Source organism: Pteropus medius, unplaced genomic scaffold (assembly GCF_902729225.1).
Source record: "Pteropus medius unplaced genomic scaffold, Ma_sr-lr_union100, whole genome shotgun sequence".
Taxonomy (NCBI): domain Eukaryota; kingdom Metazoa; phylum Chordata; class Mammalia; order Chiroptera; family Pteropodidae; genus Pteropus; species Pteropus medius.
In genome coordinates this window covers 2,258,393-2,273,608 of record NW_024343732.1, presented here as the reverse complement: position 1 = coordinate 2,273,608, position 15,216 = coordinate 2,258,393, and the positions used below count along the sequence as shown (strand labels likewise).

General features: G+C 54.1%; 2 protein-coding genes and 1 pseudogene across 3 annotated transcripts in view; 2 read left to right on the top strand and 1 right to left on the bottom strand.

Moving 5' to 3' along the window:
• Positions 1–4: 4 nt before the first annotated feature.
• On the top strand, positions 5–1,868 carry GDF1 (growth differentiation factor 1). Its single transcript, XM_039867932.1, has 2 exons — positions 5–349; positions 910–1,868. Exons 1-2 carry the CDS (start codon positions 28–30, stop codon positions 1,698–1,700), a joined length of 1,113 nt encoding a protein of 370 aa, XP_039723866.1. The 5' UTR covers positions 5–27; the 3' UTR covers positions 1,701–1,868.
• A 214-nt stretch (positions 1,869–2,082) lies between these two features.
• UPF1 (UPF1 RNA helicase and ATPase) overlaps positions 2,083–15,216 on the bottom strand; it is a 32,113-nt gene continuing 18,979 nt past the window's right edge. For both annotated transcript variants that reach the window (XM_039867925.1, XM_039867926.1), the window contains exons 9-24: positions 14,749–14,857; positions 14,485–14,644; positions 14,267–14,385; positions 13,657–13,821; positions 13,452–13,566; positions 12,816–12,959; positions 12,232–12,445; positions 9,819–9,936; positions 9,353–9,509; positions 8,604–8,746; positions 7,117–7,291; positions 6,636–6,717; positions 5,296–5,457; positions 4,994–5,211; positions 4,477–4,599; positions 2,083–3,859 (exon numbers count right to left, since the gene is read on the bottom strand). In XM_039867925.1, coding sequence (XP_039723859.1) covers positions 4,480–4,599; positions 4,994–5,211; positions 5,296–5,457; positions 6,636–6,717; positions 7,117–7,291; positions 8,604–8,746; positions 9,353–9,509; positions 9,819–9,936; positions 12,232–12,445; positions 12,816–12,959; positions 13,452–13,566; positions 13,657–13,821; positions 14,267–14,385; positions 14,485–14,644; positions 14,749–14,857 — 2,201 coding nt within the window. In that variant the 3' untranslated portion in view covers positions 2,083–3,859; positions 4,477–4,479. The remainder of the gene's footprint in view (positions 3,860–4,476; positions 4,600–4,993; positions 5,212–5,295; positions 5,458–6,635; positions 6,718–7,116; positions 7,292–8,603; positions 8,747–9,352; positions 9,510–9,818; positions 9,937–12,231; positions 12,446–12,815; positions 12,960–13,451; positions 13,567–13,656; positions 13,822–14,266; positions 14,386–14,484; positions 14,645–14,748; positions 14,858–15,216) is intronic.
• On the top strand, positions 8,089–8,207 carry LOC120606672 (uncharacterized; annotated as a pseudogene).

Genomic DNA, 15,216 nt, shown 5'->3' with positions numbered 1-15,216 from the left:
CTCGTCCGGCTGCCGCCTGCGAGGAACATGCCACCGTCACTTCGCCGTCCAGACCACCATGTCCTTCTTCTCCTGGCCCTGCTGCTGCCCTCGCCGCTCCCGGCCCGCGCCCCTGCGGCCCCAGGCGCTGCCGCCGCTCTGCTCCAGGCCCTGGGGCTACGCGACACGCCCCAAGGCGCACCAAAGTCCCGGCCCGTACCCCCTGTCATGTGGCGCCTCTTCCGCCGCCGGGACCCGCAGGAGGCCAGGACGAGCCCGCGACGGACATCCCCGGGGGCCATCCAGCGACCGTGCCACGTGGAGGAGCTGGGAGTCGCCGGGAACATCGTGCGCCACATCCTGGACCGCGGTAAGTGGGGCCTGCGCTGGGGGTGTGGGTCTGGGAGTCCGAGACCCTCCTGGGCGTCCCAGCCCGCCACGAGCCTCCAGCGGCTGAGAGGGTACGCACCCAACCCCACGAGAAATCTGGGTCCCTGTACTTCATCTGCTCCTCCCGTGGACACCTGCGGGAACCGGGGATAGTGGCCACAAGGCCAGGCTGCCTTGCACTGGGCAAGGACTCTTGATTGCAGCTGAAGCCCTGCCCCCACTCCCCCAAATCCCTGCTGCTTCCCACCATTTGAAGCCTTCCTGCGGATGCCACCCAGCCCCAGCATCTCTTCCCTATCTGTGTGTTTCCAACACGGGCAGGCCACCCTGCACTGGGCATGTCTCTTCCTTGCAAGCGATGCCGCGCCCCCACTCTATCCATCCCCCTCTTTCACACCATTTGACGCCCTGTTAACAGATGGTGCGCCCTCAGCCTCAGGCCCTCACCTTCCACCCTGTCCCCAACCGAGATCCCCTGGCGCGCAGGCCGGCACCGCACGGGTACGCAGCGCGAGCCGAGCCCTCTCTCTGCCTCTTCAGGTGCGCGCGCCCGGACCCTGGGGCCCACTTCTCCCACGGGGCAGTGCACAGAGTGGACCGTAGTCTTCGACCTGTCAGCGGTGGAACCCGACGAGCTCCCGAGCCATGCCCGCCTGGAGATGCGTTTCGCGGAGGCAGAAGCGACGGCGGGGGCGGCGGGCGGCTGGGAGCTGAGCGTGGGACGAGAGGCCGAAGGCGCGGGCGCGGGGTCGGTGCTGCTCCGCCAGGCGGTGGCCACTCTGGGGACACCAGTGCGCGTCGAGCTGCTGGGCGCCGCCTGGGCCCGCAACGCCTCGGCGCCGCGCAGCCTCCGTCTGGTTCTGGCCCTGCGCCCTCCGGCCTTTGGCGCCTGCGCGAGCCTGATCGAGGCCTCCCTGTTGCTGGTGACCCTCGACTCGCGCCTGTGCCACCCCCTGACCCGGCCGCGGCGCGATGCCGAGCCCGCGGTGGGCCGCGGCCTCGGGGGCGCGTGTCGCGCGCGGCGACTCTACGTGAGTTTCCGCGAGGTGGGTTGGCACCGCTGGGTCATCGCGCCGCGTGGCTTCCTGGCCAACTACTGCCAGGGTCAGTGCTCGCTGCCCGCCACACTGCCCGGGCCCGGCGGGCCGCCTGCGCTCAACCATGCCGTGCTGCGCGCGCTCATGCACTCGGCCGTTCCCAGCGCTACCGGCCTCCCCTGCTGTGTGCCCGCGCGCCTGTCGCCTATCTCAGTGCTCTTTTTTGACAACAGCGACAACGTGGTCCTGCGGCACTATGAGGACATGGTGGTGGACGAATGTGGCTGCCGCTGACGGAACAAGTGGGGCCCCAACAATAAATACTACGTGGTCCCAGATATTCATCTTTGTCTTGTCACCCGGGGCTGGGGTAGGAAACTGCTGCATCCATCCGATGGACACCAGGGTGGTGGGGGAAGGGGCGGCCCTACACTGAGGCCACCTGCCCTTAGAGCCCCATCTCCAAGCAGCCCATCATATAAGGGGATGCTGAGAGCTGCACCCCCCACCCCCATAGGCCCAGGGGCTGATCACGAGGTAACCAGGTGCTTCCTTTCAGAGTCCCTGCTGTGCAGGTCCAAACCTCCTCAGCATTAGAGGTGGCAGAGTCACCCAACCAGCCAGGCCCCCAGACCAAGTGCTCTCCCACCCCTTGTAGTTTATCCAGCCCCGTGAATGCAAGAGTTGTTTAAGATTTTATTGGTGACAAAAGAGCTTAAAACAAATTGACCAAAAATCAGAAGTGACACTGCCTTGGTACAGATGCTCTTTGATTTGGAAAACTCACAAGAGTAATTGCTGCTAGAAGGTGAACAAAGCCAACAGCACAGTGAGGCAGAGCACTCCAAGGAAGGAACAGGGTGGTGGGTGGGTGCACAGGGTCACAGCCGAAGCCTATTCAAGCCAGATGCCTCTAGGCTGCCTACCAAAAGAAGGGGATTGAAAATCCTACAGCAATGGGATAAAAAGAGGCCTTGCCAGAAGGAAGGTGCCTGTGTGTTCCTGTGTACCAGCTGGCATCTGGAGGCTTTCGGATAAGGGCCAATATCAGGTGCACAGGGAGGGGACGCTGGGGGGTCAAGGTTCCTAGGGTCTGGGTTGGCAGGGGACAGTCCCCAACTAAGTGGCCACCAGGGAGATGATCAAACACCCCCATGGTGTGCAAGGAACAAGGGTAGGGGGCTCTCCCAGCCAGAACTTCTGCAATGCAAACCCACACCAATGCCCCTATACCAGCTGATGTGACAAGCTCCTCCAAGCACCTTCAGCGTAGAACCAACTTATTTCTGAAACTTTTCCCCCAAAAGCAGAAACCATCCCACCTCACTGAAGCTGAGCCCATAGGTAGAAGGGCTCCAAACTTGGGAGTGGGGTGGAGAATGGGGCAGGGAAGGGATGGTGCTTGGCTTGTCCGACAGTCACAGTGACTGTGGGCGCCTCCTTGGAAAAGGCTCCTCTTGGCTGCTGTCTTCTGCCAAATCCTCCAAAGAACCCTGGAGAAGAAGCCACACCAGCAGGGAACAGCCACCTTCCCGCCCTCCGGCCACATGGTCAGTCCTGCCGGGGTCCCTCGAGGGGCTGAGTCCGTTGCTCGTGGGAAGCACCTTGCTTCTTGGAGTCCAGCAGAGCTCATAGAGCTGCCCATCAGCCGGGGCAGCGCTTCCTCACTGCCCTGATGCGCAGGGAGAAGCTGCTGGAAGCTAAACTGAAAACAAAAATCCTCTCCATGATCGCGTCACAGGTGTTGATCCTAACCTCGTTGTGTTGCTCGTTTAAACTTCATTTCTGGAAGCTTCTTGCATTTCCCAGGTCCACCACTAAGGTTTGAGAGACAAACTCAGTAAAGTGTATTTTCCAGTACTCCTTTGAAAGAATCTTTAAAAAAACAAACAGAAAACCCCAAAACACCATATTTTCTTTAAATGAAAACCCTCTTAGAACACAGGCAGCATGACCGCATGGTCTCAGATGGCACGGACAGAACCCGAGACTCTTCAGGGCTCTCTGGGTGTGGTCGCCACCTGCAAGGAGCCTGCTCAGCACAGAAATGCAAGTTATTCCTGCAAAAACGTAGTCCCCTTTCAATAAAAGAGAAAAAGAAAGAAAAAACAGAGGAAAGGGCTACTCTGAGATGAGGGTCTTCCTCCCTCCACCTGGTCACAGACCCAGGTATGGACGCGGCGAGCTGGGCCTCCTTGGCGAGCGGGCTGCAGGGCTCGCGGGCGGGCCGGCCCCACCTCCACTCTCCCTCTCGTCTCCTCGCCGCGGTGCCAGCAGTGGGCGCTCGCTATCTCGGGCTGCTCTCCCTCGGGTGCTCCTCTCCCTCTCCTGTTGCTCACAGTGGTGCTTCAGTTTTAGCAGTGGAAAACAGGTATCCATTTATTTTTATTTTTTATTACCCAGAATAAGATGCTGATGGACTAAGCCACATAGCTTAGCTCTTCTGCTGCCACCTGTAGGGAGGGAGGGAGAGCATGAGGCCATCAGAGAAGGCCAGAGTCTGGCCCCTCCTAAAAGGCAAAGGGCTTTCTCTCTGACTCCTTTGCACCTGTGTCTTCACCTGTGACATGGGACCTCAGGTGCTGGACAGCCCAGAGACCAGTGATTTCCCAGAGAGAGAAAGCAGCTTAGAGCTAAGGCTTGAGCCTGTGCTCTAACAGTGGTACCACTACTCCCATTAAGCACCAGCACCCCACCTTCAGGACAGGCAGATGGGAACTACACAGCAGGACTCTCGCAGGTACCTAAAGACATCTCTTGAAGAAGCGCCCTGCACATCTGAGGCTGGGACCCCCATCACCCTCACGAGCTGCCAGTCAGAGCAAAGGATATATCCTCTTGCCTGCCTGCCAGCTTGGGGGGCTATAGGCCCCCACATCTGCCTTTCCCAGGAGTTCTAGACTCTCAAGAGAGGACAAGACAGGGAAGTATGAGCAGAGGTACAGGAACCTTAAGTAACAGGTTTCAGCAGCATGAGCTGGCCCCCCGGGGACTTGAGACTCCCACCACGTTTCCTGAGTTTCCCCAAAAGTCCAGGTCCTGGTGAAGCCCTCCTCTGGGGCCGGCTTGCCTTCTAGTACTGGGACAGGCCCGTCACTCCGCCGTGCTGGTATGCCCGCTCTCCCTGGTATGTGGAGTCTTGTGACAGCGCCACATCAATCTGGGACTTAAACTCATCACCAAGGTAACTGTCCTGAAAGATACAGTGAGGGAGATGAGCAGCCAGTCAGGGGACTGACTTATGTCCCCACAGCCTCAAAAACCTGCTGTGTCCAGCCCCACCCAAACCCAGAGAAAAATCCAGAAACCTGGTCCTCAAGCCTGAGCAGCAAGAGGCCCACACTAGTTACCTCACCACGGAGACAGGTAACCTAGACCAGCAGCATAGAACTGTTTGGAAGTACAGTGTTGTAGATGTTCTAGACCCCGCAGTCCCACTGCTGAAGGCGGTCATGCAGGAGGAGGCCATCTTCCTCCTGAGCCTCTAGGGGTGTGTCAGGGTGTCTATGTATGTGGGGAGGGTACCTTGGGCTGGAGTAGCTTCTCTGCAGGTTTGAGATGTTTTGGGTTCAGAGCAGCAGGCTCACCTGGGACAGCTCAGGTTGGGAGAGGCCAGGCTGGCTCATCTGGGAGGGCTGGCTCATGGAGATATAGCCCTGCGTCAGGGCACCCTGTGAGAAGGGCTGTGATGCCACATCCTGGCTGGCCTGGCTGCTGGGCAGGTTTGTCTGGCTGGGCCCAGGAAGCCCAAAGCGGTTCTTCTGGCGTCCGCCACGACCCGTTTTGCCTTTTGGGGTGCCCCGGCCTGAAAGACAGTGTCCAAGGTCCCTTAAAGGAGGTCTGACCCTTACAGACAAGTGCAACTGATTGAGGCCTGGCACTTGCTCACCTGCAGCTGGCCCGTTAGCCTGTCCAAAATACCCCGGGGGTGGCATGGGTGGCATGACCAGGTTGAAGGGGATGGGAATGTTCATGGCAGCTACGTGGCTGGGGCCAGCACTGATCATGCCGAGCTGGTCATGGGTCTGGAAGTACATGTTCGAGGGCCGACCTGCAAGACAAGGTAGATGGTTTATCCCCCACTGCATCCAGGTGAGCCTGCTGCCTGCCCCCAACTGGCTGTTCTGCCTGCAGTTCTCGGGGTGCCCCACAGCAGAGCAGCCTGCGGCAGATTCTCACCTTCAATCCCCCTTTCAATCTCCTGGGGCTGGTGCCCAGGAGATCACCTTTTCTCTCAGGGATTCTGAGAAACACTGCTACTGGGACCCGAGAAAATGAGAACCACCATATACCATTTCAAATAAAAAGGTCCTTTTTGTGCTAAATTGTAAGTTCACATCACACACCCACACACAACAAAAAGCAAGAGAACGCCTAAACGCCATAGACCAGTGGATCCGCTGAAGACAAAGTCCCCCAAGGCCAGGGCCTCAGAGTGTAGCCTTTTGGGTTGGCACCCAGGGAGAGAACTCAGGGAAGGAGGACCTGCCTCACATACTCTTAGCTACACAGCAACTCACTGGATGTGGCGATGAGGTCTGTTGTTGTTGGCAGAGGACACACTCCCCAATCTAAGCCTAGTAACTAGGAGAATATGGGGTCTAGGAAAGTAACGTAATGTGTGAGAGGAGGAGCTGTAATACATGTGCCCTCAGGATGGATGGAGAGTACACGAGGGAACAGAGCCCAAGGTAAAACACCGGCAGGTGGCACTGAGTGCTTGGGCTTAATGGTCACCCTCTGCAGGGGCTGGGATGAGGAAGGGTCCCAGCAGGCAGGGACCTGGGCAATGAACTGAAACTATCTACAAACTGGCTCAGGCAGGAAGTGTTCCAGGAAGCAGGGGCCAGACTCAGCCTTAGGACATAAGAGACCCCCCACAGGAGTGGAGGGCATGCACCCAACTTTGAGTTCTGACAGAGCAAGCTGAGGCTTCAGGAAGGAAGAGAAACCTGAAATGAAGCTGCAGTCCACCTGAAGGAACTGCAGGTGTAAATTCCCACTGAGAAGAGGAGCAAAGGGCAGGCGGGGGCACTGGGACAAACAGGCTGAGCTGTGTTGTTTAAAAAATCTTGTTTTTAGAAACTGCCAAAGACAACTCTTTGATCTCAGATGAGAAAAGCTGAGAAGGAACTCGTTATCAGGCAGGTTTCTGTGGACAGAGGCAGTGCAGGCATGGGAAGGGTCAACATCCTCAGTGCTAGCCCAGGCCCCCCCAGAGCGACTCACCCTGGCTGCTCCGATCATAAACTGATCCTGGGATGATGGCCTCCCGGGCGTCATACATGGCTGTGGTCATGAAGCGAGCTCCCTGCAGAGGGTTTGGGTAGGTGAGGAATCCCACCCATTTTTAAATGACCCGGTCTTTGATGCTCAACATTTGGTCTCTGGCTTCAGCTCAAGCAGCACTGCATGCCTCAGCCCCCCAGAGCACCCCGGATTCACAAGGCTTCCTAACTGCCTGTGTCCAACTCCTAGATACCTCCAGGATTTAGCATCCCATATGGCCCCAAGCCGCAAAGGCCTCAAGACACTGGCGTGGGAGGATGTGTGGGGATACACCAGCAAACATTCCTCCTGTTCACATACTGACATAAACACACTCACCACAAGCCACACTGGCCATTGCTCACTGCCATGTGCCCAAATGTGGGCCTGAGGACAAAGGGGCCCCGGCCCTGTCCTATGCCCGCCCAAAGCCAGCACTCACAGGGTTGATGGTGTTGACCAGCTTCCGGGGCTTGCTGAATTGCATTAGGCTCTCTCGCAGGTTGTTCAGGGGCCCCTCCACCAGCACCTTCTGCTCCTTGTAGTAATTCAGCAGGTGGTTCCAGAGTGGCTGCTTGGATAGGGCCTTGGGGTTCCCCACAATGATAACCCCGTATCTGTAAGGTATGGGCACAAAGAGCACGGTGCTTAGGGCCACACAGCGAGCAAACACCATGCAGAACAATCTGAGGACAAACTCAAAGCCTGAGTCCAAAGTCCCTGGGGGCCACCCTTAGCCTCCCTGCCCAGATGCCTGGCCTGCCCATGGTGACTAGCACTAGAGACCACCCTGCAAGCTGCTGACACTATGCTCGGTTTGAGGGCAGATTTCTAGGAGCTCAAATGACAAAACGCTCTAGTGTGTAGACAGACTCAAAGACTAGTCTCCCTGTTGCAGCCAAGTCAGCCTCCTGGGCTGCCTCAGGGACACTAATGGGTGGGGCATGTAACTCAATGCTCAAGCCTGGCCTAGCTTCCATGGGGGTTTACTCTTGCCCAGTTGTTTTGAGGCCACTGCCTTCCATGTTAGCCACCTAACAAGAGGGCACCACAGAAAGGGGTACACCATGAAAACCAAGTGCTCTGGGTGGAGAAGAAACTGACACAGGAACATGAGCCCAACTTCTGGCTGGCACACAGGCAGCACGAGGGCCACCTTGGTCTCCAGGTCCCTTCTGCTGTTACTACTGTTTCAGAGAAGTTACATCCCAGAGCCAAAAAGGAGACAGAACCAAAATATTAGACTTGTGAGTTCAACAACTCAACAGGAACACACCCACCCCCGCCGGGTTTGAATCTCAGGTCAGAAGGGCCAAAACTGACACTGCCCATGAGACTAAAGTCACAGAAAACCACCAGGATACAGAAACAAAGATAATTTGCATGTGAGCCCCTTCTTTCTAAATTGCTATTGTACTATGGCCATGCTACCCTGAACAAGCCCGATTCCGTCTGATCTCGAAAGCTAAGCGGGGTCGGGCCTGGTTAGTACTTGGATGGGAGACCATCTAGGAAGACCAGGTGCTGTAGGTGTAAAAAAGAAAAAATAAGAGATTGTAAGCTGACAAGGTCCTTGTAATCTGTGAGGTCAACCAAGGGTTGCCTTGCCCCAAAAAATAAAATGAAAGAAAAGAAAAAAGGGAAGAAAAGGGGAGGGAGGGAGGGAGGGAGGGAGGAAGGGAGGAAAAGAAAGCTAGCTAGCCAGTTGGCTACTGTAGCCCTTTGACTTCAAGTATTGGCAAAGCCTCCCTCCCACATCCCATGCCGTCAGCCCAGAGTGTGGCTGGGATGCAAGGGCTGTTAATAAGAAGACCAGGCAGCGAGAACCCTCTCAGAGCCAGACCCAGAGAGAAAGTCCCTCTGAAAAGCTCTGAGGCAGGAAGGTAGTAACTGCTACCTGCAAGGCCCAACAGAACTGAGCCCACGTACCGCGCTCGGGTTAGGGCCACATTAAGCCGTCTGGGGTCGTTTAAAAACCCAATGCCTTGGTGCTCATTGGCCCGCACGCAGGAGAGGATGATGAAGTCCTTCTCACGCCCCTGGAACGCATCCACACTGGCAATCTCCACCTCCTGCAGGAGACACATGGTCATCGCCAGCCAGCAGGCTGCCCTGAAGGACCCCTAGGTTGCATACAGCATGTCCAAATACACCATCAAATCTCACTCCGCAGAGCTGGTCCCCAGTCCCTTTCCTTGACATCCCACTTTGGTTGTCTTTTTAACCTTGCTAATTTGTTTCCCAATAACAAATGCATACATTTGTCAGAAGATCAGAGACTGTTCCCAAGTTCACAAAACAGAAAGCAAATATCATCGTCAGAAGCATTATTCTGCATTTTGGTTCATTTCCATGTGGAGAAATAACTGTGTACCCTCATAACAGATTTGGACATTTTACTCCGGTGTCAACATAAGAGTGAGCAGCATTCTCGTAACTATGAAACATTTACTACACAGTGGCATGAACCACACCTCTACTGGTCAACTCTGGAGCCTTTTCAAATTCTTCTCTGAAAACTATCCTGAGAAAAACACCTTTATGCATAAACATTAACCCACACTTCTGACCCCTGGAATAGTCTTGAGACATAGGACTCGGGACCGATGGTAAGATACAAACGCAACCCTCCCTGCCAGGCAGTCAAGGTCAGCCCTGTGTGGGGATGGGGTGCTTACCTGGTAGAGCTTGGTGTGCAGGGAGCCACTGAACTGCATATACTGCACCAAGTAGGAGCGCTGCCCCTCATAGGGCGTGATGATGCCAATCTGGTCTGGCTTGGCACCTGCCTTTAGCAGCTTCGTGGTGATCTTCTCCACGTTTGCAGCCTCCGTCCTAAGGAAACCAGATGTTCAGTTCCCAGGCTCCACTTGTGGGCTCCTGAGGCTGTGGAAGGCACACGGGCAGCTGAGCCCACAGCAGGGCCCCAATCTGAACCGAGGGAGTCACATGAGACAGAAAAAAGCTCACCACACATGGACATAGAAAGGATCTAGCTCAACATAAAACTGAAGACAAGGGAGGTGGGAACATGTTGTGGGCTGAGGAGCCTGAACAAAACAGAGTGAGAAGGGCAGTTTCAGCTTGCCTCATTAACCAGCAGCTTGGGCTGGCCACCACCACAGCAGGCAAACCTCTGCTTACCTGTTCAGGTAGGAGGTACCCGAACTAGCGATCTCTTCCTGGCCCTGGGTCACATAGAAGAACATCGGCTTATCAGGTTGGGGCCACTGGAAGTCAAACCCTTTCTTTACACGTTCCGCTGTCATCAGGAAGGGAAAAGAGGCAATACGTGCAGTCAGAGAAGAAAAGAAAAGCACAGCCTGAGGCCACACTAGCAGGTCCCCTGCCCGAAAAGCTAGGACTGTGTGAAACCATGCACACAACATGACACAGAGCTACTTACTCCCTGAACAGGTCTCACTCATCAGTGCTTTGTGGCCTGTTTAAAAATCCTTTGCTCCCCTACCCCGCCCCAGGGTCACCAAGATGTTCTCACGTTTCCTTCTAGAATCTTTACTGCTGTCCTCACAGGACCCAGAAGCCCCTACAACTGGCTTTTGTGGATGACACTGCTGAGCAACCCGTCTATCACATACCAGACTGGAGGAGCTGCATCTAACCAGAAGATCAGTGTGAGAAAACTTGTATTTCTGCACCAAGATAACCCATCATGATGCGCAAGGACACATGATATAATGCCCTTCATGTCAATCTGAAAATGAGGTCAAGTCTGTCTCTATAGTTCAAACGAGACAGAGGCTGATGAGGAGGCGGCCCGTCAACATCTGCTGCATTTAGGGGCTGGTCTACCAACCAATTTCTGTGGTGTAAACACTCCCACCACAGCTGTCGGGACACCCCTTGTCAGTGGTTCTGGGTGGGCACCAGCACTGCCCTGGATGGGGGTCCCCTAAAGCCTGACGGAGCTCTTGGGGGCTGGTCAGGTGCTAATGACACAGGTATGTTCACTTATGAAATCTAAGTTGGACACTTAGAATTTGGGTTCTTCTTTATACTTCAACAAATAACTAAAATATACTCATTGGGTAATGTCTGTGTGTTGGGCACTAAAGCCATAGCAATGAATCACCACCAGTCCCTGAACCAGCACTAAGTGGTGGCTTTCTCATCAGTGCCAACCTTGTCAGAGAATCACAAATGAGCTCCTTGTGGCCTGGCCTTTCCTGGTGCTACCACCTGATGGACCAGCAGCATTCTAAGTGCCACAGCGATGGCAGCCATGGCAGTAACTCCTAAGACCACATTGCACAGCAGCTGTGTGGCCCTAGACAGGTGTGCTATCAGCCTCCTCATCTACTAAGTGGGGCTAGACAAAGTCAACATGATGGCTGCTGGAGTTAATGACAAACTCAAGGCCCTTTATACTCTGAAGAGTTGAGGGGTCAAAATATGTTTCCATGGGTTACACCTACTGATGTTTGCTGTATTTTAAAACCTAAAAGTTTAAGATATCGATTATTTAATTAAAAAATAAACACATTACAAAACTTCAAAAAAATTTTTAATGAAAAATTACCGTATTTTCCACTAAAGAATAAACTTAGTGAATATGTGCAACTTGCTACGCTATCTAGTTCACTGGGATCTGCTCCTGCATGCGGTCTCCCACGAGCTGGTGACGTGTTTTATAGCCTTTATGGATTCACCTGATTCTCCACTGAAGCCAGATGGGAGGCGCCGTGCAGATCTGTGACAATGGCCTTTCTACTCTATCTAGCACTTGGAATAGCCTTTGACCCGAGTGACTTTACAACACCCTTGCTGGCCGCTGAGATAAAAGGTACCTACTGACTCCCCTACAGATGCCACCACAATCTCATCAGAAAAACTACTCAGCATTAAGGACACTCACTCAGCTCATGCTACGGAACATGAGTTTTCTAAAATACCAATTTCCATTGAATACTCGGATTTTATCACTGGTGATAAATATGATTAGTTGTTTTCCTTGAAGCCACAAGCTTGCTTTGTTTTCAAGAATGCGCACACCAAATATCCTGCATCTTAAAAACCAGTGTGTCTAAGAGCCCTTCCTTCAAGCACCTTTCACACCCGCCAGTGTCAAGAGGACGTGCACTTAGGATGCTGCTTGCTGCCAAGTATGTGGTAGTGACAACACAGAGCAGTCTAGTGGTACCACACAGACTCACACCAAGGCCCCCATTAGCCCCCAGCACTGCTCTGCATCATCAGTGCAAGTGTCAGCACAGTGAAGATTACATGCCACCTCATTGTAACTATGAAAAGGAATCTTGCACCAACCTTCCCCTCCATCTTGTGGACCCCAGGGCACGGGCTCTGAGAACTGCCTATTCTTGTGCTGCGTGTGACCAGCTCCTGGGGTGAATGCTAATTAGCAACTCTGTGACTCTGTCCACACCCAGACGTAGTCCCACACTCTAAAGTGGACACGCTGTCCTGCTGACCACAACGCCTATCAGAGGCGCCCCCCACATATAAGTTGTTGCTAAGTAAGGCCACTCTGGAAAGAAGTGATGGCAGGTTTTGTACCCCTCCCCATTCTGAGTGTTACCTGCCGTGACGCCATTCTGCAGAGAACCCTCATAGAAGATGTTGGACGGAAAAGCGCTGAGCGCAGGGTGCATCCGATACTGGACCTGCAAGCGGATCGGACGGATGCCCAGCACCACGAGGCGTTCGAACAGCGACTGAGACAGCCCGGCCTTGGCCGCCTTCTTGCACATCACCACGGGGCCGAGCTGGCAGTGGTCACCCACAAGGATCAGCTGTTGTGAGAGGCCCACACACATGAGAAGCTTGAACACGAAGCAGCCTAGATGTCCACTCAGAGTCCATATAACCACAGAACCACACGAGTTCCAGGGCTGAGATACTGACCAGGCATGGGAAAATTGCCCACCACAGATATGAAGCACACTCAGATGTGCACTCAAGACCCACATGGAGATGGCTCTGTGAGGCACCTGGCCCTTCAAAGACCCCCACAAAAGGCCCACTGTGCATCCCTGAGCTCTACCGGGGCGTCACATAGCCTGTTTAAGAAAAACTCTAGCATTAAGAATTACATAGAAGTGGAACAAGAGAGAATGCACACCAGTTTTCAAACAAAACCAACATGGAAGTAGCATGGCTCACCTGCTTGGCTCCGAGGACCACAGGGACCATGCACTCTGGCTCGGTGGCTTGGGTGCTCTCATCAATTAAAATGGAGCGGAACTGCATCTTGGCAAGCCTGGGGTCCCCCGCACCCACACACGTACAGCAGATGACATCCGCATTCTGGAGAAACGATCATGTTATCATCAGGGGCACTTGCACAGTATATGTTTACCAAGCCCCACAGGGCGAGCAGGACAGGATGCTGCTCTGGTCCCCGCCCGCCTGACAATCATGGAAATGAACTGTCCCTCCTTGACAGCATCCACTATCCAGGCTGCACTGACATAAACTTTTGAGATCCTAAGTGGTCAGGCTTCACTGGAGAAAACCTCTCAATACAGACGGTTTGGTGCTTAAGACAGCCTCTGAGGGGCAGTGCTGAGCCAGGCAACGGGTTGGAATTCACTTTTGGTTAGTTTATCATGAAAGAGTAGACCTACCCCAAGGGTTCGGATCAGGATCCCAAGCTTCCAGCAGCAGGGAAGCTAGCAGGGAGTGGAAACTACTCAAAAATCATGTCTGTGATCTCAGAGAAGGCAAATAAAATAGGGTATCCAAGTATCTTCCAAAAGCAAGTAATACACCCAAAGTCCCTAAGGCCCAGGCCCTCACCATGAGCAGCTCCCTTTCGGCCGTGCGCTTCAGGGCTCGGTACCGCTTCTCATCAGCAGATGACAGCTCCCCAGTCTCATCCTTCAGCTGCTGCAGCTTCTGCAGCTCTGGCATGCTGGAAGCACAGGGGCAGGTCAGTGGCGTGGAGTGTGCACCAGGGCCACACAGATAAGATGCGCCTCTCAGCTGGGTACCTGAGACTCACCTATCCATGTTCCGGATCTGGTTATGCAGGGCTAGGAATGACACCGGGGAGTCGATGGCCTCGCGACTCTTGGCACAGAGCCGCACAACTTTCAGCCCAGTTTGGTGGATCTTCTCCGTCAGCTGATCCACAGCTATGTTACTTGGAGCACAGACAAGCACGGGCCTTCAACAGAAGGTGAATGAATGTCTCAGTGCTTGCTCAGAGGAGATTCAAGAAATGCTAAGTAGCCAAGCCTGTTGTTTACAATCACAGGCAGTGGAACCAGCTCAGATCTAAGACTAAAGTCAGGAACGGTACAATGCAAAAGCAGCTTAAAACAAAGGCAGTCGAAGGCTTCCTGTCCCTACCCAGTTTTCACTTTACTTGTGCAAAGCACCGCTAATTATACACCCACATCATCACCTCTGTAAGCATAGTGAAGACTTTCCAAGCTCCAAAGTGTGCACAGCACAGCACCACCCAGATGTCACTGACATGTGCTGCCTTGGAGAGCAGCATACTAGCTTGTTAAAAGCAACCAGAGAGGCCGGATCTATTACAATATAAAATGCAGCGAGCTAATAGATCGCCCCCAAGACATCCCAAAGATAGGCCTGCTAACCCCTACCCATTGCCCTGCCGTGCCAGATGGTAGACGATGGTGGCTGAGGTTACTGTCTTCCCCGTGCCTGGTGGTCCCTGGATCAGGCTTAGAGGTCTCTGCAGCACAGTCTTTACAGCATAAACCTTGAGATACAAGTGACTGTTAGGGGTACAGATGCCCCGGGAGCCCTCACCCAGCACCTCTGTGGGCCAGGTACCTCCCACCCCTTAGACAGTGAGAACCTGAGAGTGGTTGAGGTCAGGGAGCCCCTGTGCTGTGAAGCGCTTGGGTAGCTGGCACTTGATGATCACGTCCTCCACTTCGTGGCCGAGTAGCTTGTGGTAGATATAACCTGACACGGAGGTCTCATCCACAGCAAAGGTCTTCAGTGCACTCTGCATCCTGTGGGGAAGTGCCAGGTCAGCCACATGTTCAGGTGGACTGGTGGGAAGCCCTGCCCCTGGGACAAGAGAATCATCTAGAGCTGGAGACGAAGGCAGACGCACCTGTCAAACGAGGTGGATTTCCACACAAAGTCCACCTGGAAGTTATGCGTCACCTCCACAGGTGCACCCACACTGCTCCGCAGCTCAATGGCAATCTCATCACCGTAATCTGTGCCGCTGAGTTAAGGCTCATCCTTGTCACAAGCTGGTTTACCTTTCTTAGAAGTCCTCATTTGGTTAGAGACATAATCCTCCCTTTGTAGCCAAAGGTGACAACACAGCAAGTGAGACCTATGTACTCACCAACAATTTTGCTCATGATGTGTGGATCCCCAGCAGCCAGCCCCTTACCCCCAATTACCCCGTAATCCCTGAGGCATCGCCCTGGATGCCAGGATGGAGCACCCACATCCAGAGGCCGGGTTCCAACTGTGAGCTTCTGAGAGCCCTGAGGTGCAGAGCTCAAAGTACCCTAGTTCCAGGCAAAGTAGTGCTTCTATCCGTTTTACATAAATGGTGTGCACTCAA

Bases quoted from the DNA above. Each gene is read 5' to 3' on its own strand.
- GDF1 (XM_039867932.1), top strand. From the start codon at position 28: ATGCCACCGTCACTTCGCCGTCCAGACCACCATGTCCTTCTTCTCCTG. The intron at 350-909 runs GTAAGTGGGGCC...CTGCCTCTTCAG, and splicing joins GCGCCACATCCTGGACCGCG to GTGCGCGCGCCCGGACCCTG.